We start from the raw sequence: 23429 nt of genomic DNA, 5'->3' as shown, positions 1-23429 counted from the left end.
TGAAGGGAATCAAGTCACCGTGGGCTGGGTGTGATGGCATCCACCTCAGACCAGGACTTCGAAGCTGACTAGGATCCCGTTTCCTGGGGAACTACAGAGTTCAAGTATTAATATACATGGGACATTGGTGTGGATGCTTCCATATGTTTTTCTATCTTCCTCTCTGAGGGTTTTAGAGGAGGACTGTATTCTCATCCATTTATAAGGCCAGCTGAGAGTCTCCCCAGGATTCCTCCACTTTCCAGCACCTGTCATACACCTAACATGCCTTCCAGCCGCCCTGGGGAATACAACGGCATGATTGTCAGAGGAAAACTAGAGAACAAAGATGAACACGGTTGTGCTAACACTAGAATCGAGCCAGCGTGTCCCAGATCAGGGGCTGCCTGGGGACAGAGGTGGGGACAGGGAGCGGGGATGGCAAGCGGGCAGGAGGAAGCCTTTCAGGAGGAGGATGGATAGGGTTACCGTCTTCATGATCGCCATAGTTTCTCAGGTGTATGCGATTGTCAAAACTGATCGGATGGTGCACTTAAACATGAAGCTTGTCGTATGTCCATCACACCTCCATAAAGCTGTTAAGAAAAGAAACTTCCAACAGCTGTCATCTCACCGCAAATCAAAGGCAGTGTGTTTACAAGGACCCGCAGCCCCTCGCCTCTCCTGTTTCCCTCCTCGCCCTTGGCCGTTCACCAGACTCCGGCCGCAGGAGCCTGCCCTCTGTTCCGCTGGCACGCAGCCTCTTCTGGCTCCTGGGGGCCTTCGCAGGTGCAGCTCCTGAGCGCTGTTTCCCAGCTGTCCGGCGGTTCTCTCCTTCTTACCCTGTGGGTCTGGAGCACGACGTCCTCCTCCCAGACCTTGTTTGCCACCTTGTCATCCTGTTTATTTTCTTACTGTGCTTCACATCTCTTATGGATTTGCATCTTTGCTTCTTGTCTGTCTGGCTCCTTGAGTTCCGGGGCCGTGTCTGTCTTCTCCCCGCTCTGTCCCAGGGGGAGTGGGCCCCTTGCCAGGTGGAACATTCTTCCTCTCAGGGCCAGTCTCACTCAGGACTGGCCCTTCCTCAGTCCCTGTAAGTAAGCACCTACGTGTCTAGGTACTGTTCTAGGCCCCAAAGAGTGAAGAAAGCAAACAAAACCCTTGCCTACAGCCTTTATTCAGTGTCTGGTGCGGGGCGGGGGGTGGAGGTGGGGTGGAGACAGACAAAAATCAAGTGAAAATGTACAAGACAGAGGACATCAGACAGTGGCACGAGTCATGGAGAGAAACCCAGCAGGGGCCCCGGAGAGCAGTAATTATACTGGTTCCCACAGACACAGACTTCTGCAGCTCCCGCCCCATCTCCACTGAGCAGCCCTTAGTCTCACTGTGCCTCAGTTTTATCCTCTGTGAAATGGGGTGGAATTGCATTGCTTCCCTCCCTCACCAGCTGTGAACATGGGTGGAAGGAAGCACAGCCATCTGCTGCTTGCAGTGATTCCCTCTTCCTTTTTTCCCCCTCAACCACTGGGGTTTCAAAGAAAATTAGGGGACTTCCCTGGTGGTGCAGTGGTTAAGAGTCCACCTGCCAATGCAGGGGACACGGGTTCGAGCCCTGGTCCGGGAGGATCCCACATGCCATGGAGCAACAAGGCCCGTGAGCCACAACTACTGAGCATGCGCGTCTGGAGCCTGTGCTCTGCAACGAGAGGCCGCGATAGTGAGAGGCCCGCGCACCGCGATGAAGAGTGGCCCCCGCTTGCCACAACTAGAGAAAGCCCTGGCACAGAAACGAAGACACAACACAGCAAAAATAAATAAATTAATTAATAAACTCCTACCCCCACTATCTTCTTAAAAAAAAAAAAAAAAAAAGAAGGGCTTCCCTGGTGGTGCAGTGATGGAGAGTCCGCCTGCCGATGCAGGGGACACGGAGCAGCTGGGCCCGTGAGCCATGGCCGCTGAGCCTGCACGTCTGGAGCCTGTGCTCCGCAACGGGAGAGGCTGAAACAGTGAGAGGCCCGCGTACCTCAAAAAAAAAAAAAAAAAAAAAAAGATTAAAAAATATTTATTTATTTATTTTGGCTGTGCCGGGTCTTTGTTGTGGTATGCGGACTCTTAGTTGAGGCATGTGGGATCTAGTTCCCTGACCAGGGATGGAACGGGAGCCCCCTGCATTGGGAGGGCAGAGTCTCATCCACTGGACCACCACGGAAATCCCGGAACCCTATCTTTTAAGCAGCTGTCGTGGATGCCAGAAGAATGTTGCTCCTTGTGGTTGAGCAGGCACTTCTGCCGATGGGGAGGTTTGATCGATGCATAAACGCAGATACAGATGCACAGCGGGGAGAGAGGAGGCCAAAGGGCAGAGAAAATTTTTATGTTTAAAATTTTCTTGTCTTGCCATAAAACATGAATTTTATTTCACACCGCCTTGAAAAGCTGGGATGAAGTGTCACCCGTTTCCTGGAGCGGGAGGTGGAGGCCTCCGGGCCGGGGGCGGGACGCGCAGACGCCGCCTGTGCTATGAGCCTCCCGGCCGCAGGAGGCAGCAGCGGGCGGGGCGGATACAATGTATCGAGGGCGGCGGTGGATACGATGTAACGAGGCCGGCCCGGCGCACACAATGTAGCGAGGGCTGCGGCGGTCAGGTGAGCGGCGGAGCGGGCGCGGGCGGGGGTCTGGGTGGAGCAGACGGGGACGCTCGGGCCGCCGCGCCCCGGAGCTCGGAGAGCCCCCTCTCCCGACGCGGACCCCGCGGCGCAGGGGGCGAGGGACCCGCCCGAGGCCCCGGCCCGGGCGCAGAGCAGGATTCAGACCCGCGGGTCCTCACCTGGGGGCAGAGGGGTTTGGAGACCTCAGCCGCGCCACCCACTCGAGCAGGGTTCAGCGGGGAAGGCGGCCCCCGGCAGATGACACTGTCACTGCTTCCGGCTGTCGACAGTCGCTGTCTGTAGGATCCGTGAGGCCCGAGGGGTCGCCGTGGCTGTGCCGCCCTGCGCTGGGGCTGGACCACTCCGAGCCTCAGTTTCCTCATCTATGAAACGGGCGGGCGTGGTGGAAGAGACCTGCCCCTGTGCGGAGCCAGTTAGCGAGGGTCCCCAGAGTGTATGTTGTTGTTGTTGTGGGTGAAGGTGGGGGAGGCCCGTTTTGGGGCGGCGTCTCCCAGACGCCGGGGTGGCTGCTGCTAAGCTTCAGCCGCGAACAGTCCTTCAAGGGACAGTAACCCTGCCCCTGCGGGGTCCTGGCGGGCCTCCTTCCAGGTGTGAGCAGTTAGGATGTACCATCGGCCCTACGCCCTCCGGGGAGAAGTCCAGGGGCCTCTGGTGGCAGCCGGGGTGATAACTAACAGGTCCTCTTGGTGGCCGTGCCTCCTCGAGAACAGGAGAGGCTATTTCGGGCACATCTGAGCTTCAGCCCCATGTTCCTCCGGACCGCGAGAGGTCCTGGGCTTTGTTCTGAGCTTTCCGTTCATTGCAAAGCCGTGGAGTCCGCAGCCCCCGTGAGAGGAGGCCTCTGGAGGAGGGTAGACAGTGGGGTAGCGGGTTTCCTGCATGCCTCTCAGCGCCCGCCTTCCTGCGTGCTCCTCTCTGAGGCCAAGCCTGAATTCCGGATGCAGAGCTCTCTGGGGGGTGAACCTGGTGGGGTGGTGAGGGTTGCTGTCGCTTTCCTCAAAGTCAGCTGCCGCGCACTGCATCTGCCAGGCCCCTGTGTCGGGACATCATCTGTCTGCCCTCGGCAGCTCCCCTCCCACACCCCCAGATACGCTCCTCCAACTTGGCCGGAGAGAAACTGGGGCTGAGAGAAGTCAGGCGAGCCCAGTCATTCACTCACCTGCAGCCTCTCTGCCAGGCCTGAGACTGGCACTGCCCATAAGGGGGTTAATGAGAGATGCTTTCTCCAGGAGAGCCTGTAGCCCAAGGAGGGCTGCTGGGAAGAGTGGAGGTGTTCCTGCCTTTGAGCTCCTCCGGCCATATTTTATTTTATTTTATTTATTTTTCTAGGTAGGGCCTGAGAACCTGTGCTTTTTATTTATTTATTTATTTATTTATTTTTTAAATTGAAGTACAGTTGAGTTACAACGTTCTGTTAGTTTCTGGTGTACAGCAAAGTGATTCGGTTAAATATATAGATGTAGATAGATATATTCTTCTTCATATTCTTGCCCATTATGGTTTATTACAGGATGTGGAATATAGTTCCCTGTGCTATACAGTAGGACCTTATTGTTTATCCATTCTGTATATAATAGTTTGCATCTGCTGACCCCAAACGCCCAATCCAACCCCCCATTCCTTCCCCCTTGGCAACCACAAGTCTGTTCTCTATGTTTGTGAGTCTGTTTCTGTTTCGTAGATAAGTTCATTTGTGTCATATTTTAGATTCCACATATAAGTGATATCATATGGTATTTGTCTTTCTCTTTCTGACTTATTTCACTTAGTATGATAATCTCTAGGTCCATCCATGTTGCTACAAATGGCATTATTTCATTCTTTTTTTTTTTGAGATTTAAAAGTGATTTCTTTATTTCCAGTTCTTGCTGAGTTCATTTCTCATGTACACTCTTTAGGAAATAAAGGACAAAGTAGGACATTAAAGTACATTAATGAAGACACAGCCGTGTTTACAACACACACCCATGTTGTCACATCCTCTTAAGTGCTGTATGTTTCCCATGCTCAGGCGTCACCAGACAAATTCCGTTTGAGTCTAAAAAAGTAAAATATCACCCTGTGGTCCAATAGATGGGTGAAAATAAAAATGCTTTTGCAATTCCCTGGGGACAGGACAGGGTTATCTACTGGTTGAGCCACAGCATCCAGGCTGCAGAGGTAAAGAGAGAAAGGGTGGGGTTGGGTGGGATGCCAGAAACCTGAGAGGTGAGGTGAAGGGGTTACAGGAAATACCTCCTGAGGGAGGGAGTCTCCACTTTCAGACTCTTTTTTTTTTCTTTTAATTGGAGTAAAATTGCTTTATAGTGTTGTGCTAGTTTCTGCTGTACAATGACGTGAATCAGCTCTATGTACACCTATATCCCCTCCCTCTCGGACCTCCCTTCCATCTCCCCCTCATCTAGGTCGTCACAGAGCACCGAACTGAGCTCCCTGTGCTATCCTGCAGGTTCCCACTAGCTATCTATTTTACACACAGTATTCATGTCAAACCTAATCTCCCAATTCATCCTACCATTCCCTTCCCCTCCCCGTGTCCACACATCCATTCTGTATGTCTGCATCTCTATTCCTGCCCTACAAAGGTTCATCTGTACCGTTTTTCTAGATTCCACGTATATGCGTTAGTGTACAGTATTTGTTTTTCTCTTTCTGGCTTCGCTCTGTATGACAGACTCTAGGTCCATCCACGTCTCTACAAATGACCTAATTTCATTCCTTTTTATGGCTGAGTAGTATTCCATTATATATATGTACCACATCTTCTTTATCCATTCGTCTGTCAGTGGATATTTAGGTTGTTTCCGTGTGTTAGCTACTGTGCATGGTGCTGCTGTGAACATAGGGATGCATGTATCTTTTTGAATTATGGTTTCCTCCAGATATATGCCCAGGAGTGGGATTGTAGGATCTTATGGCAACTCTATTTCTAGTTTTTTGAGGAACCTCCATACTGTGCTCCATAGTGGCTCTGACCATCTTTTAAAACGCTGGGAGGTTTTGGGGGAGAGACCCCTGGGGTGGCTCCTGACCCTCCAGTCTCTTGGGGGTGGGCTGATCATCAAGTGATGTCAGAGACAGTTTGCTCTGCAGCGACTGTGGGTTACAGGCTTAACTGCCATGCACAAGTGCTTAATCCTCACCCCCCTCCCACCCCGCCCCAGGAGGCAGGCGTGCTCCCTTATTTATGGGCAAGAAAATGCTCTTCACTGGGAGAGGCAGCATTAACTCAGGCCTGTCTGATTCTTAATGTAACGGTGCTAAGGATAAGTTGCAGCTGGTGTTTATTTCTGGCCAAGGTAGTCAGAACTTTGTATTCACTAATCTTTAACTCTACACAGTGGGTACTAGTATTATTCCCACTTGAAACATGAGAACTCAAAAGCACAGAAAGCTTTAGGCATTTGCCCGAGGTCACACAGCTGGAGCTGACAGAGCTGGGATTTGAATAGGGCCAATTTGTCTGCTGACCACAAGGCTGTTAGGGTGATCAGTCAGGATCTGTTTTGGCTGCAAGAGACAGAACTCCTCCCGGTAACCGTTGTTTAAACCGAAGTTTATTTCTGTCTCACCTGAATGAAGCCTGGGGGTGAACAGCTCAGGGCTTCCTCACCCCTCCGGAAGAAGGGGTTAGTGAATATGGATCTCACTTGTTAGTGAACAGCTGGATCTCCCCTGCGCTCCGGGGGCTTCCTAGGGCACTGTGGCCCTTGCCATCTGGGGTGGTGCTGGGCATCAGGGCCTGAGCACCCTGTGTGAGCTGCCCAGAGACATCAGGTCATAAGGGAGACTGTGACTTGGGCCCATGGCCTCTGTGTCCCGCCCTGTTTTGACCTAGGGGCAGCTAGTCAATGGGTGCCAGGTTCCACCAGGCTGGAACTTCCAACCCACATCCCACCACAGAGACCAGAGAGGCAGGTGAGGCCCCAGGGTGTGTGTGAGAGTCCCTGCCCAGGTACAGGGCAGCACTGGGTGGGGTGGCCCTGGGCCATCCACTCTGGCTCAGTTCTCCTTTCATGGGGTGGAGGGCAGATAGGAGTCATAGGATTGCCTTGTATAATAACAAATTATTTCAGATGGTAACCAGGTATAAGGAAAGCAGAACCAACATCCATGCCCTTACTACAAAGTTTTAACAAACATCTGTCCAACCTTCTGTGAACTCATTTGGCCCTGAAGCAGAGAGAGGCTGGGGGATGTGGACCCGCTAGTTAAGTGGGGGGACCTGGGAGGGAAACCCACCAAGGTCCCTTCCTCTGTCTCAGGAGCACCAGCCCCGTGTGTTCGCGGTTTGCTGAGCTCTGGGCAGGGGAAAGCAGTGCCAGGCTGTGAACCAGGCACTTCCTGCCTGTTTCCTTGGGTCCCGAGGTGTGGGGCTGGGCCGCATGGGGCATCGGTGCAGCGCCAGCCTGGCCCACACGGTGACTACACGGCGTTCGTGGGCCCTCCCCGTGGGGCACCGGGAGGTGGGCCCTGCCCAAGGCCACACTGCAGGGGGCAGAGCAGGCCTGAGCCCTGGCATCAGCACTGACCCTTCTGCTGGGGGGGGGGGGGCGGGGAGGGCGGGTTCTGGATGCTCTGACTGGAAAGGACCTTGGGTCCAGGGCCAGAAGGGAGGAACGGAGTCCTGGCAGGTGTGATCCTGGGCGCCGCACAACTTTGGCTCCTCGGTGGACAGGGAGGGCATGGCTCTACCAGGGCAAGTGAGGCAGGTGGGATCAAAGGGCCCGTGCTGGAGGTCTGGCTGGGCACGCCCTCCTGGCCCTGCCTGCCCCATCAGCGGCTTGGACATCACTGCTCTTTCTGAGGGGGTTCCAGCAGTGGGCGCCGGGGTGAGGGGGCTCGGCTGGTTTGGGGAGGGTCTGAAGGGGGAGGCCGTGGTGTGGGGATGTTTGGCCCGGACCCTCCTGGGGAAGGGGGAGGGGCCAGGCCTCCCCTCCGAAGCCCCAGGCACTCAGAAAGGGGAGGGGACCGCGGCAAGCCCGGGAGCCAGACGCCCACCTCTGCCCCGCCCGCCCGCAGGTGGGGTGCTATGGAAGATGACGAGAAGCTCGCCCGGTTCCGGCAGGTCCACCTCAATCCTTTCAACAAGCAGCTCGGGCCCTGGCAGCATGAGCAGGGGCCCGGCAGGGAGGCCCTGCAGGCCGCTCCTGAAGGTGGGTGCTGGGGGCTGCTGTGCGGGTGGTCTGAGCCCGTCACGCCGGCGCCCCCCTACAGGGTTCCTCCCGTGGACACGCGGGGGCCCCCTCTTCTCTGCAGCACAACCCGCTTAACCCCTGTTGCATCCCCTGGGGAATGAACACTCCCCAGGGCAGGGATGTGTGCCTGTCTTGTCACTGCTGTGTCCCAGGGCCCAGCGCACAGCGGGTGCTCACTTGGAGAACGCTTGGGGCGTGAACTCAGCGCCAAGATCTGGAGGGTGAGAGGTCAGCAGGATGTGAGCCCCGAGACTGCGGATGGAGCCAACGGGCTGCCGGGGGCCCCGGGGGCGTGTGTGCAGAGGTGGCCGGTGTCCACACGGGGTTTCACGTGTTATGGTGTGTAGCGCTCCAGCGGCCCTTCTCGAGCCCGCAGATGTACACACGAGGCATGGGCCTTAGAAATCGGCATGTTGCTGTGATATTTACTGTTTTTGCACGGCACTCTCCTGTCTGCACAGGTTCCTTTGCAAATGCAAACAGGGCTGATGCCAGGGCAGGGCCCTGCTTCCCTCGCCTCCCGTGGGCTCCACAGCTTCCTCCTGGGGGTGGCAGGCTGACTCGTCTCTCTGCCGCCCTCCCCAGAGGCCCTGCCCGAGCTGCCCCCGGGAGAGCCAGAGTTCCGCTGTCCTGAGCGCGTGATGGATCTAGGCCTATCCGAGGACCACTTCGCCCGCCCTGTGGTAAGGTTCAGGGTCTGCGGGCAGGGAGGGGGACGAGGTGAGCCCCCAAAGCACGAGGAGCCGGCCATGCCCACCTCAGCAGGGGCTCCTGGGCCTGGAATCTGAGGCCCATGTGACACCTGGCTCCCACCCCCAAAACGTGTTTGTGGGCCTGTGGGGCGGGCCGGACCTGGGGTTGGGAGCCTGGGCTGCTGTTCTCCTGAGCGCCGTTCCCTCCCCTCCGCACCCGGGTCCTTGAAGCAGATGTGAGAGTTAATTCCACCTGGAGTCCCACGAATCCTACAGTCACGCTGTAGGGTGAGGGAGAGGGCGGGAGAGGGGAAGCCCCCTGCCCACACCCGCTGCCCACTCAGCTAGGCAGGGCCGCTCTTGTCTGTGCTATATTTTGTTCCATGGAAACCTTGCTGTTTCTTGTTTGTTTTTTGTTTGTTTTTTAATAAAAGGGCTCTAATACTTTTTTTTTAAAGTTTGAAAATCTTCCCGTTTTATGCAAACTATCTCCAACTTTTGAGAGAAACGTTATAGTAACATTCAAATATGGTTTTTAAAAATTCACCTGGAGACCCCAGTTCTCTTTTGCTGTTCATTTTTGTTGTTCATGTGGCCTTTAAGCTTTGCACTTTGTTGCTACAGATACCTATTTCATTTATGTGTTTTGCATCTTTATTATAACATTTCTGAGCCCCTCCTACGGGCCACACACTGGTTTCCAAGAGAAGTGTCACCTCCTCTTTGCCTGGAGGCTCAGTGTATGGGGGGAGGAACATGGCTCCTGAGGGCAGTGACACTGCTCTCCTGGGGCGAGATCAGCCCCAGCTCTGAGACCTGGCCTGTCTCCCTGCCCCGGAGTCTAGGGGCTTTGTTGGGCCCCGCCCCCGGTCCACCTGTGAGGTGCTGGGGCCAGGGGCGGGTGGGTGCCCGGGGTGTCTCTGAGCTTGGTGACCGAACCAGAGGCCACTTCCTCTCCTTGTCGACAGACGAGTGTCATTTCCCTGCTTTCATCCAAGAGGAAGTTCTGTAGAAGTAAGCGAAATAGCATAGCCAGAAAAGCAATTGGATTTCTAAAAGAGGGAAGTTGTGTTTTGAAAAACATCCTGAATTAGGTCTCTAGAGGTCCATGGGTGGACAGGTCCAGAGAGGGGGCAGGTGGTGTGGTGTGGCTCCTGCCTCTGCTGCCCGGGTTCCCGGGTCTTGAGCAAGTCCTTGGCCACCTGGGCCACCCGGGCAAGCAGGGCTCAGGGAGGTCTTCTCTGGGCCTAGCTGCCTATGAGGCTGGGCCCGGCCAGAAGGGAGAGCACGCAGGGGGCATCTGACTGTCACTGTCCCCAAACCCGCCCCCCCCACCTCCACCCGAGCAGGGCCTGTTCCTGGCCTCTGACGTCCAGCAGCTGCGGCAGGCCATCCAGGAATGCAAGCGGGTCATCCTGGAGCTGCCGGAGCAGTCGGAGAAGCAGAAGGACGCCGTGGTGAGGCTCATCCACCTCCGGCTGAAGCTCCAGGAGCTGAAGGTGGGTGCCGGCCGCCCCCGACCAGGCGGCTGGAGCTGGGCTGGGGCACGCACGTCCGGAGGCCGGGCCGCCTCGGGGGCAGAGGGGCTGAGGTTCCACCCTCCGCACCTGACTGGCTGAAGCTACCCAGGCAGGCGGGACAGAGATGGGCCCTCACCCCAGGTGCAGCCTGTTTCTCTACTAGTCTGATGGTGACCGCAATCCTGGGTCATGTGTCCACCCACTGGAGCAAGTGGGTAAGTTAATCCCACCTTGAACCACATGACCCAGAGGAGGGGGTGGTCTGCCGAAGGTGACAGCAGAAGGGCTCGCGGATCCTGGAAGCCAGACGCCACAGGGGTCCGTCATGTAGTCCTTGAGACTATGCCCTGTTTGGCTGGGGCCCCACCGCATCCCTGCACCGGTTCCTGAGTCCCTGGAAATATAGAAAGTGGAATGTTCATTAGAATATAGGTAAGGCCATGGCACGAGCTAAGACGCCCCAAAGTACAGTGGCTTAAAGGAACTGGTTGTGTAATTTTACTCATATGGGAATGTTGTAGGTGGCCCAGGGCCCATCTGGCAGCTGTTGGTGTCGGAGACCCCAGGTCCTCCTTTCTCGGTGCTCTGCCAGCCCCTGGCAAGTCCATGACAGCCCCCCCCCGCCTCTGGGTCTGCACCCAGCCAGCAAACACAATGTGGGCAGGGCAGCAAAGGCCCTTTCACTCCTGCTCACGTGCCGCCGGGGCAGCACCTAGGTACAAAGGTGGTCTGTAACCTGGGTGGTCCTGGCCTGACCAGTCACTGTGTTCTGTTGTAAGGGAAGGGCTGTGGCACTGGGGTAAATTTCACAACCTCTGCTACACGTGGTACCTGGGGGGCGTAGTCAAGGGGCTCGTGTGACGGGAAAAGAGCTGCCACCTGGCTCACCTGTGACCCTCCCTGGCCCCCTCCCCAGGACCCCAGTGAGGATGAGCCCAACATCCGAGTCCTTCTCGAGCACCGCTTCTACAAGGAGAAGAGCAAGAGTGTGAAGCAAACCTGTGACAAGTGTCACACCGTCATCTGGGGGCTCATTCAGACCTGGTACACCTGCACAGGTGGGCCGAGACCGGACTGCTCCTTCTGGCCTGGCACTCCAGGCCCCAGGGGAGGGGGAATTCTCTGCGGTGTTTTTGGTATTTACTGAGCCCTGAGGCGTGGGGGGGATGGGAGGTAGAGCGAGGGATGAAAGACCCAGATGCCTGCCTTCACCAGGCTCACATCCACTAGCCATGCGTGGCTATTCGAATTTCAGTTAATCAAAGTAAATAACTAGTTGCTCAGTTGTACCATGCACATTCCAAGTACACAATAGCCACATGAGGCTGGTGGCCACCCGTTGGACAGTGCAGACAGGACGTTTCCATCACTGCAGAAAATTCCATTGGAGGTGCTGTTCTGGATGAAAAATCAAATAAATAAATGGTATGTTAGACATATAGTAAACAAGAATAAGGAAAGGGACTAGCATGTGTTGGGGAGGGGGATGGGTGCTACGTTAGGGTGAAATGAAAAGGCATCATGTGACATTTAATAAAAAACTTGGAGGTTGGGGGCACACCAGGAGTATATCTAGGAAGGAACATTTCTTCAGGGGAGCTGTCTGTGCAAAGGCCCTGTGGTCAGTGTGTGTCCGGTGTCTTCGAGGAGGAGCAGAGAGCAGTGTGGCTGGAGCACCGTGTCGGGGAGGGGGCATGGTAGAGGTGGGCTCAGAGGTGGCTAGAGCCTTTTGCGTAAGTGCACTGGGGCCACGGGTGAGTGCAGGACATACTTAGGTTTTAACTCCGGCTGCTGAGCTGAGCGTGGCCTGAAGGAGGGAAAGTGATGGACTGTGACTAGGGTGGGGCATTCGGATGAGAAGGGGCCAAGTGCAGCACTAGCTGAAGGACTGGGATGACGCCTCAGTAGGTGGAAAGATGGAGGCACTGAAACCTGAGCTGGGAAGACTGGGGCGGGATTGGTAAGGAAGAGCTGGATTCCACTCAGACAGCTTGGGTTTGAGCCCTTTAGGCACCCAGATGGGAATGGCAGGCAGGCCTCTGGCCCTTTGAGTATGGAGCTGGGGGGAAAGGTCTGCACGTACCTTCAGGGCAAGACTTGGGTGGGGACTGAAGGGACCTTTGACATTTGGGAACCTGCAGTGGTGCCTGGAGGGGCTCTTGCGTTGGTCTGGGAATTGGAGTGGAGGCCCCTGGGGGTCCCGGCAGCTGAAGGTCAGCCCGGGCTGCAGGGTGACCACCCTTCTAAGAGGCACGTTGTTGGGCCCCCAACCAGGGTGTTATTACCGCTGCCACAGCAAGTGTTTGAACCTCATCTCCAAGCCCTGTGTGCGGTCCAAAGTCAGCCACCAGGCCGAGTATGAGCTGAACATCTGCCCCGAGGCAGGGCTGGACAGCCAGGATTACCGCTGTGCTGAGTGCCGGGCACCCATCTCTCTGCGTGAGTGCCCCGGGGAGAGCAGGGCACAGGGCCGAGGGCAGCTGCCTGGGCCAGGAGCCCTGCCAACAGCTGTATGAGGAAGTTGGGTGCGTGCAATGGCTAAGGGTAGCGTGACGCCGGTGGAGCGAGTCCTGCTCCTTTCCTGGGGAAGCGACAAGGGGCTGCTATGGGTTCCTTTTCACTTCCCACCCGGGCAGGGTGAGGTTGCAACGTGGGTCCCCTAGGAGTCCCTGCAGGGCTGGGCTGCACTCAGCCTCCCAGGTGTGGCCCCATTGTCACAGAAAACCCACCTCGATGGGGAAATCCCGCAGCCGTCCTCCACAGGCTGTGTATCCGGCCTTCTTCCGAGAAACATACTGCCTCTGGCAGTCGCCTGGCGGGAGTTCTACTATTGTCCCATTTTACTGGCGAGAAACAGGGAAGCAGGGTGGCCTAGAAGACGATGAGTCGGGTGTGGAGGGTGGAACCCTTGGCCCCGCTGGTCCTCGTCCTGTGTGCCGTGGGCGGGGCTGGGGGAGGGACCTCGCAGGTCTCGCAGACTGTGTAACGCTTTCCCTCTCCACAGGGGGCGTGCCCAGCGAGGCCCGGCAGTGCGACTACACCGGCCAGTACTACTGCAGCCACTGCCACTGGAACGACCTGGCTGTCATCCCAGCGCGCGTGGTACACAACTGGGACTTCGAGCCGCGCAAGGTGGGCGGGGAGCGCAGCGAGGTGGAGCGAGGGGCACGGCCCTGGGGTACAGCCCTCGGCCGCTGGGGATTGGGGTGGGAGGGGGCGTGGCTGGGGCGTGGCTGGGGGCGGCGCGCCCGAGGTGCCGCCTTCCCGCCCCCCGCAGGTGTCCCGCGGCAGCATGCGCTACCTGGCGCTGATGGTGTCGAGGCCCGTGCTCCGGCTCCGGGAGATCAACCCTCTGCTGTTCAACTACGTGGAGGAGCTGGTGGAGATCCGGGTGAGGCTGGGGAGGGGGCGGGCGTGGGGCGGCGACCCTGCTCCGCCCGGGGGTGGTGGCGCGGAGAGATGCCGCCTGCTTAGCTGGGCCCCGCCCCTGCCCTTTAAGTTAAAGTCGCTGAAGCAACTGTCCAGCCACAATATGAGATACAACGCAAGGATCAGAGGCAATTTGAATTTTTCTAGTAGTCACATTAGAAAATGAGAAGCAGGTGAAGTTCATTTCAGTGATGTAGTTTATCTAACCCAGCCTATTGGAGGACATTATGGAGACAAACCGCACTGTTTCTCTTTCTTGCACTAGTCTTTGCGTCCCAGTGTGTATTCTCCACTTAACCACGTCTGTGTGCTCAGGTGCTGGACGCACCTGAGAGTGGTGGGGGCCACTCAGCAGGAGGCCGGGGTGGGGCACGGGCAGGTGAGGGTGCCTCAGGCTGGTGCTGAGAGGGGTGGGGCTCGAAGGGGAGCGGGCTGAGGCACGGCGGGCTGAGCTGCCGAGATCCCGGGCTGAGGAGGGGTTTGACTGGTCAGTCTCCGTCGATGGAGGCAAGCTCAGATGCGCCCGAGGTGTGTGTGCACGTGTGGAGCTGGGCTCGGGGGAGAGACTGCGGACAAAGGAACCTCAGGGTCCTGCCTGGCCGGGAAGCTGTGGCTTGAACTTGAGCTTGGCTGGAGCGCTCAGATCCGGGGCCGCGCTGGGGGACGGGAAGGTACCTCCTGTCCCCTACTGACCCAGAGCGTAAGGTGACATGACTTCCTACAGAGCCAGAGCAGGGCCAGCCCCGCCCCCACAGACACGCCAGGCACAGCCCCTGCCCCCACCAGGGATGCCCACCGGCCCCTCTCGTCCACAGAAGCTGCGCCAGGATATCTTGCTCATGAAGCCGTATTTCATCACCTGCAGGGAGGCCATGGCGGCTCGCCTGCTCCTGCAGGTCAGCCCGCCTGCCCCGGGGGTTGGGGGGGAGGGTGGGGGGGAAACAGACCAGGGCCGTGGGGGGATGGCTTGATGCCTTGCGTGTGTTGTACTGTTAGCAGAAGGTCTCCATACTGTCCCCGGGAACACTAGGTCTGCCGTAAGCAAACAGGCATTGTACCCACAAAAACCTGCTCTGATTCCATCCACGTGAGGGGCGCTGAGAGGCGCGGGTCTCATCCTGCAGCCTTCATGGGAGTCTCCATGGAGTGGACCAGGCACGGGCCAGCCCAGGAAGGGCGGACCACAAAACACTTTTCAAGGCTCACCTGTTTACTTGTCCTGCAAATACTCACTGGGTGCCTGCTGCAGGCAGGCAGTGTCTGGGTCCCAGGGGGCGGGGGGCAGAGCGGTGCCCTTCGGGCTGGGCAGACAGGAAAAGGAGGAAGCAGCGTGTCGGGGTGTGGCGAGGTGTGTGGACGAGATACAGTGGGGAAGGGGGCCCAGCTTCCGGCGCGCCGGGGTGTGGGCAGGGCGAGGGCCCTGGCGTCACGCTGGCCGGGCCCGCAGCTCCAGCATCGGCAGCACTTTGTGGAGAGCGATGAGATGTACTCCGTGCAGGACCTGCTGGACGCGCGCACGGGCCGCCTGGGCTGCTCGCTGGCGGAGACCCACACGCTGTTCGCCAAGCACATCAAGCTGGACTGCGAGGTGGGTCCCCCCGCGGGCCAGCTGGGGAGGGCGGGGGGCGGCTCTGGCGGATGGGCCCTCCACCCTGGGAGCGGGCACTGACCATCCCGCCTCGCCGCCAGCGGTGCCAGGCCAAGGGCTTTGTGTGTGAGCTCTGCAGAGAGGGCGACGTGCTATTCCCCTTCGACAGCCACACGTCGGTGTGCGCCGACTGCTCCGCCGTCTTCCACAGGTCGGTGCTCGAGACCCTGACCCCCGACCCCCTCTGATAGACGCGGGGAGAGGGAGGGAGGGAGGGAGACACTGGGGCTTGATCTTCGCCGCCTGGTTTCAGTTCTCTTTGCCTTGATCCTGAGATGTGGACTTAGACCCTGATGGTGAGACTCAGCTGAAGTTCTGCTGGGAAGAAGCCCCCGTGGGCTGGGGAGGGGTGCGCAGCCCAGACCCCGCGGGTGCGCACGTATGCGACTGGCTTCCCTCCTCCACCGGGACTGAGGTTTAGCTGAGGCCAGGGCTTCCGAAACTTCTCAGCTCTTGTGATTTGTTTTCAAACATTCCCTAGGCCGCGAGAAATACCTAACATTTTTGTTTATTAAGTACTCAGGTTCAAACAACTTAAGCATTTATGTCCTAAAGACTTGTGGATGTTTAGAAGAATGATACACATAAATCAGAAGAAAGATATTTGAATTCATTAAGCACAGTTACCCATAGGCGTGCGCCTGCTGGGCCCACACGGCTTCTTACACTGGGCTCAGATGGGACCCCGCCACCCGTTTCAGTCCACACTGGTTTTTCCTGGCACTTGTGTTCCTCAGAGCCACCGCCGACCTCACAGGTCTGCAGAGCTGGGCTTGCGGTTGCAGTGAGTATAGCAGAAGCTGTTGTTAAAACCGTGAGCTCCCTCGAGCTGGCAGTTTGCATGGTGTCTGTCCTGTGCAATACTGCTACGCCCCCTTCAAACATTTAAACTGCCGTGGGGACCGTGTGCACCTCCACAGAGCCCTGAGTGGAGGCTCTGCACGGCAGTGGGCACAGGTCGGGGGTCACTGAGCTCTGAGCAGAACCCTCCCCATCACAGGGCCACAGGCAATACGTGTGGAGCCGTTAGGAAGGGCCCGCATACAGGGACAGGACAGCAGGACTGGCGGGCATGCCTGGGTGCAGCCTTCTGCACTGACCCTTTGGGAGAAACTCTGCTTCAGTTTCCGCGTCCGTCCGGGGGGATACTGGGACATGACTTAAGGACCTTGTGAAGACTCGGTGGTAGAAGTCTACATGCAGAGAGCCGTGCCCCTTCCCGGGCTGACCCTGTCTCCCTGCCCCCAGGGACTGCTACTACGACAATTCCACCACGTGCCCTAGGTGTGCCCGCCTTAGCTTGCGGAAGCAGTCACTCCTCCAGGAGCCTGGTCCAGACGTGGACGCCTAGAGCAACGGAACCCCTCGTGGGCCTGTCTGGGGCCCGCCCTGCCGGTCGTTGTCAAAGTCAAGGCGTTTCTTGTGCTCTGGAGAACCTAGGCTACAGCCCCTGGACCTCTTCCCAGCACCTCGGGGATGATGGTAAGCTCTGGGGGATGACTGGCCTCGTGGGGCACCACAAGGACCACCATCCCCTAGCGCTTACCGGGACTTGGGGCAGCCATGCCTGGCTGTTTTCCGGCTGCTGTGTGGGCCAGGATGTGCACCCCCTCCCCGAACTGCAGAGCTCTAAGGGGAGGGGAGTGGGGAAGGGATTCTTCTCATCTCCCCTTGGCCAAGAGCCCCCCACACCCTTGGGACCAAGGCTGCTGGGCCTGGGCCACCCTGGAAATCCTGGAGGGCTTCCGGGGAGTGGCCGACAAGACTGAGGATGCCAGCTACACACTCAGCCTTGGCCTGAGTTTTATCTGCGGTGGATGGTTTGGGTTCTACGTGGAGGCTCCCTCCCCCAGCCCCTTGTCTCTCTGGGGACCTCTGGTTGTCCCTGGCTGGGGCTGTTCCTAACTATCTCCCAAGGGCCCTGCCCCTGCCTCCCACCAGGCTTCTCTCTCTGGGTCCTCCTCTGGCGGGCCGGTCCACGGGTTACTGGCTTTTTGTACACAACGTGGAAGGAAGGGGCCGTCTAGCTGTCACCGCTGGGCGGACTGGGCGCCGCTCCTGCCTTGGCCCAGCCCAGCTCACCCTGGTGCTCCAAGCTGGGGGGCAGGGGGTCCCACCCAAAGAGGCTGCCCGGCTTCCAGGTGTGGAGCAGGGACTGTGCCCCCGGGGAGGTCAGGGTTAGGTGAGAGGGCTGGTGACAGCAGGCTCGGGACCCCGTGTGACGGGCAGCTGCGTCCTGCCACCACGGTGCCTGCCTGCAGAGGCCTTGGAGACCCCGCCCGGGGGCCTTCTGTTTGGGGGCCTGAGGTCAGGCACCGGAAACCTTTGCTCCAGCAGAGGGAGCCCGGGATGCAGGACTGACCCCCAGCTATCCAGTGGGGGAGCTGCGTTTGTGGGGACCCTTGGGAGACCCTGCCGTCCAGGGGAAGGCCCGTGGGAAGAGGACGTCTCAGGATACGGCTGCGCAGTTCTTCCTGCCCTCCTCTCCGCCCTGGAGTGCGCTGACTGTTGATGCACAGGTGGTGGGCGGTGGGCAGGGGACACAGCCACCGGGGCGTCCATCACCTTTGACTGGGAAGCCCGAGCAGAGGCTCGGCCAGCAGAAAGGCCAGCCTAGCTAGCTGGCGGGCCGACGCGGGCGGTGGGTAAAGACAGCGCCACCCCCTCCTCACCCCTCTGCACCCCAGGGAAGCTCTGTCCGGTGGCTTTAGGCGATCCCCTCCATCTGTGCTGAGCACAGTGGGAGGCTGGCCCCCATCGGGACCCCTTTCTTCTCGGGGTTGAGCGGGGGTTAAAGGCTAAATGCCCTCTTCCTACACCCCAGATCTGCACACGTCTCACCGCAGCGTCGCATTTCTGTCATAGGGATATTGGCTGTCCCTGAATTTCCCGTGTAATCAGCACGTTATTCCAGTTACAATCACTGTGTCCACAAGAAACGTTCCTGGACTGCCATTGGTTGGGCAAAGTTGGCTCTTTTTTTTTTTTTTTTTTTCAAACTACCCCCATTACCTCTGCCCCGTCTCCCCCTCCTGGATGACAAATTCTTTCAACAGAATCACGTGTGGGTCTTTGTGAGTCCAGCTCATGGTAGCAAGAACCCACCAAGGAACCAGTTAGCATGGGCAGGCCCTCCCAGGAGGGCTGTGTAATGCGCTGCAGCCCGTCTCACTAAATCTGTGTTCTCCAGACCGTGGTGTGTGTGCTGAGCTGGGGACAGGGCAGGGTTTGCTTGACATACGAATCAAAAACAGGTTTAGTCACAGCCCACAGCCCTCCCCATCCAACGGGGTCGACTGTAATCTGGGCATCGTGCCTAGGCCTCAGTGTGCTGACCCCTCTAAGAGGCACTAAAACACATCCCTGGTGGGGCTGTTTGGGTGCCAGGAAGCACCGGGCACAGCCCGGCACACGGAGAATGCTCAGTGAGTAGAAGACACATCTCTGCACAGCCGTCCCGGTGGAAAGACTCGTTAACACAGGTCCCAGGTCTAGCACCTGGGAGCCTCTCGCGTCTTCGCAAGCTGGGCCCACTGACAGGGCCCTTGGACTTCAGGAGAACCCTACACCCCCTCCCAAATTACATTCAGACCTCTGTATGTACACTTCTCTAGAGAGATGAGCCCTGGTTTTGACCAGGATCTCAAAGAAAACATCAGGAATGTGCTTGAGAAGGTGCCTTTATCCAGCTGCATCCAGACAGGCTGGTGGACAGCAGCCCTATGGCCCAGGAGACCTGAGAGCTCGATGGGGGCACAGGCAGAGGGTGGGGGAAAGGCGTGAGAGGGGGTCCGTGGGCCTGGTGCTGGCGCCCCCAGCTTCAAACAGGTAAGGCTGCATGTGGGCATCACAGGATGCAGCCTCCACCCACCCCCTTCAGGTATGAAAGAGTACTTTCTTTTAACCTTTTAATTTTGACAAATTTAGGCTTACAGAAGTGTTGCAGAAACACTCCCAGGTACCCACCTCCTGGGTTCCATCAATGTTAACGTCTTGCCCCGTTTGCTTCATCCTTTCTCCACACTCCCGTGAACCATCTGGCAGTTAAGTTGCCCCTTTGCCTCTAAGTAACTCGTGTGTTACTCCCAAACAAGGACGTTGCCTTACACGGCTGTAGTGCGGTCATAACATCAGGAAGTTGACATTGATTTGGGACCGTAAAACCTACAACAAACCGTATTCAGATTTTGCCATTCAGTTGCCATGTCGTTTTAGCCTTTAATCTGGAAGGGTTCATGACACTGACATTGAAAACCACAGGCTAGGGAAGTCCCTGGTGGCTCAGTGGTTAAGAATCTGCCTGCCAATGCAGGGGACACGGGTTCGAGCCCTGGTCCGGGAAGCTCCCACATGCCGCGGAGCAACGAAGCCCGTGCGCCACAATTACTGAGCCTGCGCTCTAGAGCCCGCGAGCCACAAGTACTGAGCCTGCGCTCTAGAGCCCGCGAGCCACAACTACTGAGTCTGCGAGCCACAACTGCTGCTACTGTGGCAGCACAACAACTGAAGCCTGTGTGCCTAGAGCCCGTGTCCTGCAACAAGAGAAGCCACCGCAATGAGAAGCCCGCGCACCGCAAGGAAGAGGAGCCCCCGCTGGCCGCAACTAGAGAAAGCCCATTCGCAGCAACAAAGACCCAATGCAGCCAAATAAATTAATTAAAAAAAAAAAAAAAAGAAAAAGAAAAGCACAGGCTAATTATTCTGAAAACTTTCCTTCAGTGTGGGTTTTTCTGATTGGATTTGGGCTTTGCACTTTTGGTGGCATTTTCACAGATGTGATGCTGTGTCTGTAGTGTGTCATCTGTCCTACTCCTGGAGATGCTTTGGTCCCCGTCTCCTGTGTCCTTTTGACACGTTCCTGGCATTCTTTAGGCATTTGCTTCCTTTCCAGTATAGCAAGGTATTCCAGGCTTATTCTGTAATTACCCCAGTCCCAGCCCTGGAACCAGTCATGTTTCTGAGGAGCCCCAGAACCTTCTGGTGGAGCATGGCACTCAGGAAACAAGATGTGGTCGTTGGTTACACTCATGGCTGGGGTAGGAAATAGTACCCCATGTCCATTTCCTTATTGGTTTATAAACATATTAAAAACCATGAGTTTACACCGATACTTCCAACTTCAAAACAACACAAGAGTCATTCTTTCCCTTCTTCATATTTGCAATTCCCTTGACAGTGAGAAACCTGGCTCCATTATCCATAATATACTTATTTACTCAATCCTAGAGTACACACAAAGCACCTTTGGCATTGCTCACCTATGCTGGTGAAAAACAAGGCTGCTAACAAGCGTTTAGTATTTCTTTAGGTTCTTTTTTGTCTCTCGTCTGAGGGCATAAGTCAAAATAAGGTGTTTAAAATTCACTTCGGTGTTTCTCCCCCTTGTTGTGGATATGCAATTCGTGCGCAATACAGTTCCGTTCATATACTCCAGTGTTTTATTTCCCTACCCTTGTTTACTTTTTTTGTGCAATATATTAACATGGTTCCCCAATCAGAACTTCCCAAAAGGTACAAAAGTTACATCTCCGCCCCACCCCCATAACCAATCTCTTTAGTCTCCGATTTCTCCTTCCTGGGTTTCTTTTCGTACAAGAGTAAGCACGTGTGTATTTTATTTCCCCTTCTTTCTTCCACAAAAGGTAGCACACTCTACTCTTGGGTGTTGCTTTCTTTCAATTACTAATATATCCTGAAAACCACATCAGCTGAGTTCTTCTTTATTCTACTACTACGGCAGCTATCATCATCTACAACTGGCTTACGTTCCACCGTGTGGAAGTGCCATTTTATATGACTATTTCACTTGAGACTCTTCAGGCTGTTCCGTAGCTTTTGCAGTTACAAACAAGGCTGCAACAAATAATCTGTGCACATATATTTTCTTTTGTTGTCAGTGTATCTTTAGGGTATAATCCTACAAGTGGGATTGCTAAATCAAAAGAAATATATGTTTTTACTAGTGTTCAATGCCCCTCGGTAAGGGATGTGCAAACCTGCACTCTCACCAGCAATGAATGAGGGTGCCAGTAATGCCACAGCCACCCCAAGAGAATGTGCAGTCACACTTTTTGATTATTGAATGATGAGAAATGGTATCTGTGTAGCTTTCACTTGCATTTCTCTTGAGTGAGGTCAAGCTTATGTTTCAGGATCTAGTTTACTTATTTATGAATTCTATCTTTTGCCCACTTTTCTATTGGATTTTTGGTATTCTCAATCTTTAACAGTCCTTCACTTATCAGGGGTATTAGCCCATTATCTGTGAGAAATTTTCTTCCAGTGTGTCATTTGCCTTTGACCTTGTTTGTAGTGTTTTATCCTCATAGAAAAGTTTTGTTACCTTTTCATATGGTTAAACTGATTAATCTTAAATCTCCTCTGGATTTTGAGTCCTAGAAAATCTTCCCCAACACCCACGTCAAAGACATTCATCCATGTGTTTTGTAGTACTTGTTTCATTTTTTCCATTTAGATCCCTCATCTGTTTGTTTATTCTTGTGTATGCTGTGAGTTATGAATTAACTATCTTTTGCCAAATTTTAACCAGCTGTCCTGGGCTATTTAAAAAAAAACAAAAGCCTATTTGTATCTATTTCTGGACTTTCTATTGTATCCTACAGGTCTGAATACCTCCCTGATTCAATCACAGAGGTTTTATAGTGTGTTTTAATGTCTACCAGGGCTAGTCTCCTTGTAGTTTGTTTTAAATAACTTTTCCTGGATTTTCTTTCATTCAATCTTCTTAAAGCACATATCTAAGTAAAATTTTAATGCCATAACGGATGCTCTTAAGTGTCAAAATGAAAATACCAGAAGCAGGGTTTCCAGGGATGTTAAACACCTGAAAGCAGAGGCGTGGTTGGGCCTCACCCAGGAGGTCACCCCGTTGCGTCTGGTCACGCACCCTGAGTCGCCTAGGAGAGCTGCTTTGAGCGCCACTCCTTCTCACTGTACAGGTCCCTGTAGCAGCTTATTGCATCATTGATTGCTCTCGTAACTTTCAGGTTCCACGCATCATCAGGGCTGTTACTGGTAAGGACCTGCAAGCCGGCCTCAAAATGTGAGAAGGCTGCTGACAGCTCCCGTGTGGTTAGTTGGCGCAGGGCAGGTGCAGCCTCTTCACCCTCCTCCTCCTCTCTTGCCGGTTCCTGCTCCAGCTGCATCAGCTCCTCATTTGAGAGACCCTCCTCGTGGGACTGCAGCAGCTGTTCCACGTCAGCTTCTCCCACCTCTCCGAGCGCCACACTCTTGGCAAGGGTCACGATATTTTGCTGAAGCTGGGCAATGTTGTCTGTTTGGCAAACACTCCGGAACTGAACACACTCGGGCCAAATCTTCTTCCACACGCTGTTCATTGTTGCTGGCCTGAGCTCCTCCCAAGCTACTGCAATGTTGTCCACAGCATCCATGATGCTGTACTTTCTCCAAAACTCCCTGATCTCAGCTGTATCGTCCCCATCTGTTGCTTCTAGGATGTGCTCAAAAGTCCTTCTCAGGTAATGAGCTTTGAAGGTAGAGGCCACACCTTGACCCATGGGCTGGATCGAGTCAGCTGTATTGTCATGAAGATATTCCACTCTTACATTATCAGACAGATCGCTCAAATTTACTGGGTGGCATGGCGCGTTGTCTAAGATGAGCAGTGCTTTGTTGGTGAGATTATTTTGGGCACAGTATTTTTCAACGGCAGGGCAAAAAAAGTATGTGAACCACTCATGAAAGATGCTCCTGGTCGCCCAGGCCCTTTTATTGGAGCGCCAAATCACAGGCAAATTGGGTTTGGAGTACCCCTCCAGAGCCTTGGGGTTTTCTGAGTGGTACACCAATAAGGGCTTCAACTTAAAGTCCCCAGCTGCATTGCCACCAAGAAGCAGCATCAAGCGATCTTTGGATGATTTAAACCCGGGCTCAGCTTTCTCTTCTACCGAAATAAACGTTCTTTCAGGCATTCTTTTCCAATAAAGCCCTGTCTCATCTACATTAAAAACTTGCTGGGGGGTGTACTCACCTTCTTGGATGATGCTTTTCAGGATTTCTGGATATACATCCTCCTTACCAGGGGCCGTGCTGTTCGTCTTGAAGTGGGGCAAACAGTGGCGTTCCTTGAATCTCACAAACCACCCTTTACTTGCACTGAACTTTGCTGTTTGAGAGCTTTCCCCTTGTTCACGCTGTAAGTCATCGAACAAACTCTTAGCCTTCTCCTGAATAACGGTGACGCTCAGGGGCGCGTTTCGCTGGCTCTGGTCTTCAAGCCACACACGCAACAACCGCTCCATGGTCTC

At 55.5% G+C, this 23429-nt stretch overlaps 1 protein-coding gene across 8 annotated transcripts; it reads left to right on the top strand.

The window, feature by feature from the left end:
• The first annotated feature begins 2545 nt into the window (after positions 1 to 2545).
• On the top strand, positions 2546 to 18601 carry DEF8 (differentially expressed in FDCP 8 homolog). 8 transcript variants are annotated; one of them, XR_014292259.1, is made up of 12 exons: positions 2546 to 2630; positions 7677 to 7810; positions 8438 to 8535; positions 9894 to 10043; positions 10981 to 11122; positions 12339 to 12503; positions 13069 to 13196; positions 13342 to 13455; positions 14218 to 14389; positions 14992 to 15081; positions 15183 to 15292; positions 16390 to 16506. XR_014292259.1 is itself a non-coding variant. In XM_082607888.1 (12 exons), the coding sequence occupies exons 2-12, from the start codon at positions 7687 to 7689 to the stop codon at positions 16490 to 16492; spliced, it is 1305 nt and encodes a 434-aa protein (XP_082464014.1). In that variant the 5' UTR covers positions 2546 to 2630; positions 7677 to 7686; the 3' UTR covers positions 16493 to 18599. The 8 variants fall into 8 exon arrangements, 6 of the variants coding, with proteins under 6 accessions (XP_082464014.1, XP_082464013.1, XP_082464015.1 ...); XM_082607888.1 differs by having other exon boundaries at positions 14309 to 14389; positions 16390 to 18599; XM_082607887.1 differs by having other exon boundaries at positions 14309 to 14389; positions 14941 to 15081; positions 16390 to 18598.
• Positions 18602 to 23429: the final 4828 nt, after the last annotated feature.

Source organism: Mesoplodon mirus (genome assembly GCF_964341445.2).
Source record: "Mesoplodon mirus genome assembly, chromosome: 19".
Lineage (NCBI taxonomy): Eukaryota > Metazoa > Chordata > Mammalia > Artiodactyla > Ziphiidae > Mesoplodon > Mesoplodon mirus.
This window is presented reverse-complemented; position numbering and strand designations above follow the sequence as displayed.

Excerpts from the sequence above, each read along its gene's own strand:
- DEF8 (XM_082607887.1), top strand. The coding sequence starts at position 7,687 with ATGGAAGATGACGAGAAGCTCGCCCGGTTCCGGCAGGTCCACCTCAAT. Across the intron at positions 13,456-14,308 it reads AGGAGCTGGTGGAGATCCGG|AAGCTGCGCCAGGATATCTT; the intron begins GTGAGGCTGGGG and ends TCTCGTCCACAG. Across the intron at positions 15,082-15,182 it reads ACATCAAGCTGGACTGCGAG|CGGTGCCAGGCCAAGGGCTT; the intron begins GTGGGTCCCCCC and ends CCTCGCCGCCAG.